The following is an 8,830-nucleotide window of genomic DNA, read 5'->3' on the forward strand; positions in this document are numbered from 1 at the left end:
AAATAGCCAAAGGAGCTGTATATTCTTGATGCTATATTATGCTAGGTTGAACCAATCTCGCTGTGTTCCACCAATTGCTTCTGAATGAGAAACCTTATGCTCTCAACATCCGGAACCCGGTCTCTGAAATATTCACTGTCATCGGAATTGCCATTATTCTCAAACAGGGTCTCCATAATCTCTTCATGTAGCCCGGATACACAGATCTCGAGGGGTAACTTACCACCTAGAAATCTGGATAGCCCTAGGTGATCGTATTTGGCCTCACCCGAAGCTGTGCTACCCAAGGCGCTTGTCATCGCTCCGTTTCTCAGCAAGGCGTCGACTCCCTCCAAGTCGAGAAACGCAACGGCAACCTGTAACGGCGTGAGGGCGTAATCCTGCGAGTCTACCGGCGCCCCCGATTCAAGCAATTTTTGAACTACGCACCAGTCCTTGCAATCGCGCTGATGTGCGTGCCAAGGTATGTATGAGACAAGAACTGTCCGAAAATCAATGGCTCCAGCCCAAGAGTCAATGAGGTATTTAAAGATTGTAGGGTTTCTTATGCAATGCATCGCATAGAAGTCAACGACTGAGCCGTGAAAGTGCCACGTCCTGCTGTGTTCTGTGGGGCCGATATCATATAAGTCCAAATCCACTTCCAGGTGGATGTCAGCCTTGAGTATACTAGCAGCATTACTTTTCTGCAGCAGGAAATGCGACAATTTGAGGGCGCCACTCAGAAGCAGTTGAACCAGAGTGCGAATCTGAGGATCTGGCAGAGCATTCCAGGTTACCGAGTAAAAGGTGGGGGTGGTACCATATATAAAGGTCGTTGGATCTTCATCTTTGAAGCCTGCGAATCTGTGGAGGATGTCCAGAAAGTGGGCTTTCTCTGGCTCAAAGCTTATCACCAAGCTGGCAAGGCTGTGTTTTTCTGCCAAGAAGCTGTCATGGCGATCTATTAGCATTAAGGCAGAGAGGGCACAGTATGTCGGGAAATTCGGCACCCGCTCGTATTGCCTGCCATCGACATCTTGATTCGTAAAGTGGCCAGCGTCGGCAATGCTGAAGAACTGCGCTTGCTCAAGAATAAGTTCTGCTTGGTTGACCAGCATTTCGTCTTTATCAAAAGCAAAGAAGCGGTTGGGCTGGTATCGACGGGGGGAGGCCAGATATTCGAGAACGGTATAATGAGCAAATGAGACGTGTTGTTGTTCACCTGGCTGCCCGTCAAGTTTGCGGATTGTCTGCAGCTCGACGGTGATTAGGCATCCGCAGAGTTCGCGAAGTAGATCGATGTCGTACTGATATTCCCGAGCACAAGTATAATCCCCGGAAACGTCGTTCTCAACGGCGCCTAGGAGTGTGAGGCTAGGGATGGTAGGGCTGAATAATTTTTGGTTAAAGCAGATCCACCGCATAGCTGAACGGACAACAACCGCATCTTCCTCGGGGATCGACTGAAAGATCCTGTCGTAGACATTGTCCAATGTCGTTGGGAGATTCCTCAACTCCCTCCTGATGGCTGTGTTTGTCCCTTTCACTCTTCGAAGGGAATCAATTTGACAGACTACCCATCGAAACCTGGCATCGTGAATTAGCTCCTGGTGTCATGCCCAAAGTAGGGGGACGGTTCGACGCACATTCCCTTTGCACCCGCACATAACGCTTCCAAAGTTTCATTTCGCAACTCGAGCGGCCAGTTCTTGATTTTTTCGTGATTTCTCAGGCGAGATTCGGTGTACAGTCGTATATCGGCGTCTAGATACGCATTCCGCATTGAGACTTCGGTTGAGACGTCTTGCATGGCTTTCTCGATGTCCAGGTATTCGCGACTGGTCGCTAACAGTCGAACTTTGGCGAACCTGTGATCAGTGGCGAGGTTCCGGATGACTTTGAGAAGCTCGTCTCGAGGTTTACTCTCATCAATGGCGTCAATCGTGATGAATACATGTTCGAAACGTTCAAGAGCTGCTTCGAGGGCTGACAACAAGCTCTCAGTGCTCGGTTGGCCTCCGTGTTGGAAAAGTTTCCAGAGAAGGTCAGGAACTAGCTGCGCTTGTCGGCAAAGGCGTACAAGAACCCATTTGAGGAACGGAGACGTCTCGTTTTGATTGTTTCCAAAGTAACAGTAGTAGTAGATACTGATTGACTTTGAATCAGCCGAGTCAAGTCTCTTGCAGTTTTCCTCCGTGATTGTGATGAGCTGCGAAGCCAAAATCGTTTTGCCGGCTCCAGGAATCCCGTGGATCCAAAGACAACGTATTTTCCCGTCGAGGAACTTGGGCCACTCCGGAAGACGCGACATCCAGTCACACGTCCCGGGCTCGTGGTTTTGACATGCTCGGTGGTGGATAGGCGAGGGGTCGACGTCTCTGAGCCATTTGTAGATTTCTTTTTGTTGAGATTCTGTCTCGTCTCAGCATCTTCTTGCGCGATAGTAGTAAGTTCTTCTGTTCCGACTTACCGGTCAGAATCTTTTGAATGTTTCTGATGCCATGGCTATACATTTATCCATCAGCATCTTCCTAAGGATAACACAATACAATATTTTCTGATATCTACGATTCAACGTTCTCTCGTTCGCTTCATCACGGAGATAAGGAGCAGAGATGGAGTAATTGACTAGACTTACGCGGCATCCGTGGTGAGCGCAAAAGTGATGGTGCCTTTATGTCGCGCGATATCTTCCAGCAGCTTTCTGGCCTTGGTTTCCTTTAATGGCCAAGCTATCGTCTCGAGGGTAAGTTGTATGCACTGCCGTTTGGATTTACCATGAACCTTCTTCTGATGCTGTTTGGAAGGGAGTAAGCCCAGTAGATCGGTAATCGCCTTTCGACATCCCTCGATCGGTCCGGATCCACCCGACAAGCCATCAAACATTGATTGTCCATTGTCGCATTTAAGTAGAAACTCCACATTCTCCAGAATCGTTTTCACTGCTGATGTCTCGACCAGGATTACTCGGAGATCCGACGGTGCGTCCTGGACACTTTCGATGTAGTGTTTGCAGATGCCGACCAGCCTATCTGCGATCTGTATAGTAGCGAAAACGCTCGCTGCGAGACTGAAGGGATCCGCCATGATGCGGCCACCGATCACCAAATTACAGCAATATCCTGTGAAAAGGAAAGCAAGGGAATTGAGTTCATTTGAAGGGTCGAAATACGAATCAGGCTACGAGCGGGGTTTTCTTACATTGATGGGAGTCTGCCTAACAACGATTGTGCCACAATCCTGCAACTTAAGCCCAATCAGCGCCTTCGAGCGAGCGCCAGTGAAACATCGATGAACACATCGACAAGCCAATGACATGATGACCAAGTATCCACTCAGAGAATAAAAACGCCTATGATATGTTGATCTTTAAACATGCATGTAGGGTGAGAACAAACAACGCTGACCGCTCACAAGTTGCCAGGAGTTTTAGCAACAATGTCCATAAGCACATCCCGCTCCGGCACCTGTCCCATCTTGTCCGGACTTCTCTCGTTCTGGAAGCCCTCGTCGGGACTCGCCCAGCTGTAGCCCTTCCAGACGCCCAGCGCCGGCCACATCTTCTGCTCCACCAGCGCCTTGAGCTTCTCGTACCTGGCGGTCGCCGCCTCGGCCTCGCTGCCCGCGGCGAGCCCCTCGAGCACATGGTTCCAAGCCGCCACGGTCTGCTCCAGCTCGGCCGTGTTCGTCACGCCCATGACACTGCCACCGACGCGCAGGCCGCTCTGGCCAGGCAGCTGGACGCCAAGGCCGGCTGAAGCGCCGACACGGGCGTACTCCTCCATCGACCAATGAAGGGCGACGGTCTCCAGCCGCTCTCCCGCCTCACTTGCTATCGTCGAAAGCTGCCTGCAGGCCGAGCGCAGCTCGTCCGGCGCCGGGTGCCACGACGCAATGACCCCGGCCTTGCCCTCTCCGCCCTCCGAGCTCGAAGGGATGCCAGTCGACGTGAGCAGGCCCATGCCCAGCATGCTGGCGTTGAGGACGACTTGCACACCGGCCTTCTTGAACCTCCGCAGAGGGCTCTGGTCGTCGTTGTGGTCGGGGCCCGCCACGACCTCGGGCAGGCCGAGGGTGGGGTTCTGGATGGTGAAGTGGCCGTAGCTGAGGATGGCGTCGAGCGGCTCGCCGGTCTCGGCCAGGACCATCTCGGCGAGGCTGCAGAGCACGTGGACGGGGAACCCGCTGATGCCGACGTACCGGATCTTGCCCTCGTCGCGCAGCTGACGCAGCGTTTGAACGGCGCCGAGGACCTCCGCCGGGGAGACGAACTCGACGTCGTGCATGTACACGAGGTCGAGGTACGTGGTGTTGAGGCGCTTGAGGGAGCGGAGGACGGAGTGGCGCACGTACGCCGGCGAGTAGTCAAACTCGTTGCCGGCGATGCGGCCGGCCTTGGTCACCAGGACGTAGGCCTCCCGGGGCAGCTTGGTCGCCGCGGTATGGGCAGCCAGCGCGTCGCCGAGCAGGACCTCCGAGGGGCCGTAGTACGGCGACGTGTCGAAGCCATTGACGCCGAGTTCGAGTGCCCGCGAGACGATCTGCCGGTACGGCATCTGCAGGGGGTCCTTGACGTGCTGGGTGTTGAAGGTTGCTGTGCCCAACAACAGCGGCGGGAGGACGGCCGCGACGGGCGGCCGGGCAGCCGGGTTGTGGGTTGTTGTGGTGGCCATGGCTACACAGGGGGGGAGGGGATGTTAATTTTAATTTGGCAAAGACAGGACAAGAAGAGAAGCGAGATGGTTCGAGGATGGAGCTACTTGAGATTGACGGAGGGGAAGGTTGCAGACTCTCGGGAAACGTGTAGCCTTAAGATGGATGTGAAAGAGGGCCAAGGTGTTTGCTCGCTGATATTGGAGGATCGTAGCAGGACTGGGCCCAGACGTATGGTCTAAACAGCCAGAACTGGGGTCTGTTGGACTCCTCAAGCAAGGAGCAGCAATGTGGTTCGAAGCATGGCCGGTGTTCTGGACAGGTATGGCGGCACGCCCCCCCTCCCTCTCTCTCTCTCTCTGCCGAGCATACGTGGAACCCCTCGTAGACTACCAAGGACTGTGTCTATCCGCCTCGGGCACACTCACCTCATCAATCCAATACTGGGAATCTCCGTTGCGTGGGGGCGATGTATGAACTCTTGGCGCGGGGCTTCCAGGCAAGACTCGGGAGTCCATATCGAAGTCCATGGGCCGATCGCACGCGCGTTCCCCGTCCCACAACTGCCACAAACTTTGCTGAGGTGGGTGACAGTTGTGAAAGGGTTACAATGGTGCTAACCCTCGTGCCCTCCCAGGATGGCGGGACCCTTGCATCGCACTCTTTTTCCTATCGGCCCTCTCCGGCTCAGCGGCATAAGTGGTGGGCTCCGTGCATCCATGCGTCCATCCATGTATCCATCTTGAGACTTCCCGTTTCAAGCCGCCGATCCTTGACTCGTCGACCATAGATAGTAGACAGCACAGACAGAGCCGATAGGCCTGGCTGTCGGCCCGGAATGCTAGTGGTGGCATCATCCACTGCGGACGCTAAACTAGTATTGTAATATAATCCCTTAGTAATTCTTCCACAACGGAGCCTCCGGGGTTGCGTTGTCCACTCCCTCAAGTTTCCTCTAAAAAAATAAAAAAAAAAGAGCCTTCCATCGTGGAGAGTCCTGCTCCGGGCGTCACCTTTGAGCTTCCTTTTCCTTGCTCAACTCGCAAGATTATATCGCCATAGGAGATCGATCTTCCGTCTCGCTGGCCCGAGATGTCTCCCGTTGCCTCGCTGGACCCGCGCGTGCGCGGCATCATCGATGCCGCCGCCGCCGAAGACGGCATACCCTTCCGGGCGAAGACGGCGCACTTCCACACCACGTGGGCGCGCACTTTTGCCTCGATGCCGGAGCTCTACATCCTTCCCGAGTCGCAGGAGGAGGTCGAGAAGGCAGTACGGCTCGCCCGCCGGTGTCGGCGGCGCCTCACCACCGTCGGCCACGCCCACTCGCCTTCGGACTTGACGTGCACGAGCAACTGGCTGGTCAGCCTTGACGGGTTCAAGAAGGTCTTGTCTGTCGACAGTAAGCACAGACCCCCCCTCTCAACGTTACAGCCGCGTAATCGCTGCCGTATGCTGATGCCCCCCTTCCAGAGGAGACCGGACTGGTTGTCATGCAGGCCGGCATTCGCCTCTGGCAGCTGACAGAGGAGTTGAACAAGCATGGCCTCTCGTTCCCCGTGCTGGGAAGTGTCAATGAACAGACCATCGCCGGCGTCATCAGCACGGGCACCAGAGGCAGCACCTTGAAGTACGGTCTGCTCTCCGAGGCCGTCGCATCACTCAAGATCGTTCTGGCCAATGGCGAGACGGTGTCATGTTCCCCCACTGAAAACACTGATCTCTTCCGCGGCGCCTTGCTGTCGCTCGGCGCCCTCGGCATCATCACCGAAGTCAGCTTCAGGGCCGTGCCGGCGTTCAGCCTGAAGTGGCAGCAGACCATCCAGGCGGAGAGCATCATGCTCGATACCTGGAAGCAGAACAACAAACTGTGGACCCAGTCCGACTTTGTTCGCGTGTGGTGGCTGCCGTACACCAGACGAGCCGTGGTCTGGAGGGCCGACATCGTTACCAAGGAGGACCTCGAGTCTGGCAGGGAGAAGAACCGAGATCCGCCAGTCGGTTACTACGACGGGCCCCTCGGCTATCACATATACCACAACCTCCTTTACCTGTCACGTTTCATTCCACGCATTCTCCCCTGGGTCGAATGGTGAGAACCCCCCCCCCCCGTTGGAAAGCAACACAGCGCATCCAACGGAAGAACGTAAGCTAACAAACCTCAGGTTCGTGTTCGGCATGCAGTACGGTTTCAACGACGGATACACGTCGGGGGCCGTGCAGCCCATGGACAAGGCCCTCTGGATGAACTGCCTGTACAGCCAGTACGTGAACGAGTGGGCGATCCCGCTCCACCGCGGCCCCGAGGCCCTGATGCGCCTCGGGTCCTGGCTCAACAGGCTGCAGCCGGGCGACCCCGACTATGTCGATCACGGCATCCCCTACTCGGCCGAGGGCCTCTACGTCCACTCTCCGGTCGAGGTGCGCGTCTGCGACGCGACCGTCCACACCAGCGCCGAGAAGGGCAACCGGCCGTTCCTCGACAGCACCATCAAGGACGGCCCGACGCTGAACCTCAACGCCACCATGTACCGCCCTTACGACCTCGACCCCCCCGGCCTGCGGCGCTGGTTCCAGGGCTTCGAGTGGCTGATGCGCGACCTGGGCGGCAAGCCGCACTGGGCCAAGAACTTCGACGTGAAGAACGAGGAGTTTGCCAAGTGGTACGGGGACGACTTGGTGCAGTGGCGCCGGGTCCGCGATGAGGTCGACCCCGACGGCCTCTTCGTCGGCCCCTGGCACCGCCAATTTGTCCTGGACCCCGCCACTCCCCGCCTCCCGTTCGAGGAGGTCGAGAAGACGAGGCACGACGCCGGCAAGGGGGTCACCGTGTACGGCGCCCGTGCGCCACTTGATGATATTGAGAAGGCCGAGAAGGCGTGAAGTACGTAGTAATGCCGAGACCATAGAAACCTGGTTACACAGCCAATCTTGTTACGGCGAACGGCGTAAGCAGTTAGACAATCAACAGCGTGCATCTTTGACCTTATCCGAAACCATGCAAGTTCTCAGCGGGATGGGAATAGTGAAGTGAAGGCCCGGGGCTAGAGAGACATTGACCGCGGTCGGGTTTGATGACACTCCTCCTCAGATAGACGAGGACCGCCGATCTCAACCTCGCAACGGCTCGGACTGCAACAAATCTGGCTAGTCGTCTTCTTGGTGTTTGCTTTTTTTTTTTTTTCCCTTTCTCCCTCATACCGATACTTCCAGCCACAAAAGGTCCTCGAATATTGGAGCATTTTCCTCTTTCGGTACGATCACAAACACGTTACAGTTTTACCCCCACGGACACGCAGGTTTGGGTTACAGCTGTCACCTAGGGAAGCGCTCAATGTCGACCCGCGCGGGAATAATACCATCGAATAGGCCAGCCAACTTGGCAAAGTAATACATAAGTCGCACTCGAATACCTCAAGGAGCAGTAGCGTCAAGACCCCTGCTCGTTCCTCTATCGATGGCCTTGGATTGTCGCAAGACGAGCAAGGCCGTGTTACATTCTCGGAACCGCGGTGACTGATATCTTGGTAAGGGGCTTCGAGAAGGCGGTTTGGAAGAAGGTAAAAAAAGGTTGTTGATGATCATCGTCATAGCAAAACATCAAAAGCGTCACAACACATGACGATAATGGCCCTAATAATGATGAATGATAATGATGGCAGCGTCCAGAAACAAACTGAGACGAGTGACAGAACCAGGGGGGAACATCTTTCACGGTGCAGCCGTCAGGTCCATGTCCTTGGGAAGCCAATTATGTTTAGAAGCGTCAGGAGAGCGGCGGGTCAATGGCAAACGCCAATGTTTGATGCACACGCCAGTTAATGCAGCTCGTACGTTCTATTCTACTCTTACCTACTTCACCTCGTTGCCGTAGGGCTGCAGCTAGAGCTGTATAGTTAGACGAGAATCCCAGCCGCGAGCTATATGCCATCGTTTATTATCTGCACCGTTGAGGCTTATTCTTGCGCCCGTACAAGCAAGCGACTCACACGCAAGGGGTTAGCTCTAATGCATTCTACAAGGGACTTGAGTCCTCGGCATTTCGGCCAGTCCCGGCTAGGCTGGCTGGCGCAGCAAAGCCGAGATGCCAGCGTCAAATGTGCTATGGTATCTGTGTTTCCCGATGCACTCGCTCTGCGGATTCAATCACTGGCTGGAGTCTTGTATTGATTGATATATGATTGACGGGTCGTTT

At 55.2% G+C, this 8,830-nt stretch overlaps 3 protein-coding genes across 3 annotated transcripts; 1 reads left to right on the forward strand and 2 right to left on the reverse strand.

Annotated features, from left to right (window-relative positions):
* Positions 1-3,143, reverse strand: LY79DRAFT_556154 (uncharacterized protein). Its single transcript, XM_060557989.1, has 4 exons — positions 2,621-3,143; positions 2,453-2,487; positions 1,629-2,394; positions 1-1,569 (listed from the first exon to the last, which is right to left on the reverse strand). The coding sequence occupies exons 1-4, from the start codon at positions 3,067-3,069 to the stop codon at positions 42-44; spliced, it is 2,778 nt and encodes a 925-aa protein (XP_060413480.1). The 5' UTR covers positions 3,070-3,143; the 3' UTR covers positions 1-41.
* LY79DRAFT_232382 (L-galactose dehydrogenase) lies at positions 3,121-5,150 on the reverse strand. The gene is made up of 2 exons (XM_060551687.1): positions 5,064-5,150; positions 3,121-4,657 (listed from the first exon to the last, which is right to left on the reverse strand). The coding sequence occupies exon 2, from the start codon at positions 4,653-4,655 to the stop codon at positions 3,393-3,395; it is 1,263 nt and encodes a 420-aa protein (XP_060413481.1). The 5' UTR covers positions 4,656-4,657; positions 5,064-5,150; the 3' UTR covers positions 3,121-3,392.
* A 419-nt stretch (positions 5,151-5,569) lies between these two features.
* On the forward strand, positions 5,570-7,831 carry LY79DRAFT_556158 (sugar 1,4-lactone oxidase). Its single transcript, XM_060557990.1, has 3 exons — positions 5,570-6,037; positions 6,109-6,727; positions 6,801-7,831. Exons 1-3 carry the CDS (start codon positions 5,728-5,730, stop codon positions 7,516-7,518), a joined length of 1,647 nt encoding a protein of 548 aa, XP_060413482.1. The 5' UTR covers positions 5,570-5,727; the 3' UTR covers positions 7,519-7,831.
* The last annotated feature ends 999 nt before the right edge of the window (positions 7,832-8,830 follow it).

Source organism: Colletotrichum navitas, assembly GCF_030913465.1.
Source record: "Colletotrichum navitas strain CBS 125086 chromosome Unknown LY79scaffold_35, whole genome shotgun sequence".
NCBI classification, from domain to species: Eukaryota; Fungi; Ascomycota; class Sordariomycetes; order Glomerellales; family Glomerellaceae; genus Colletotrichum; species Colletotrichum navitas.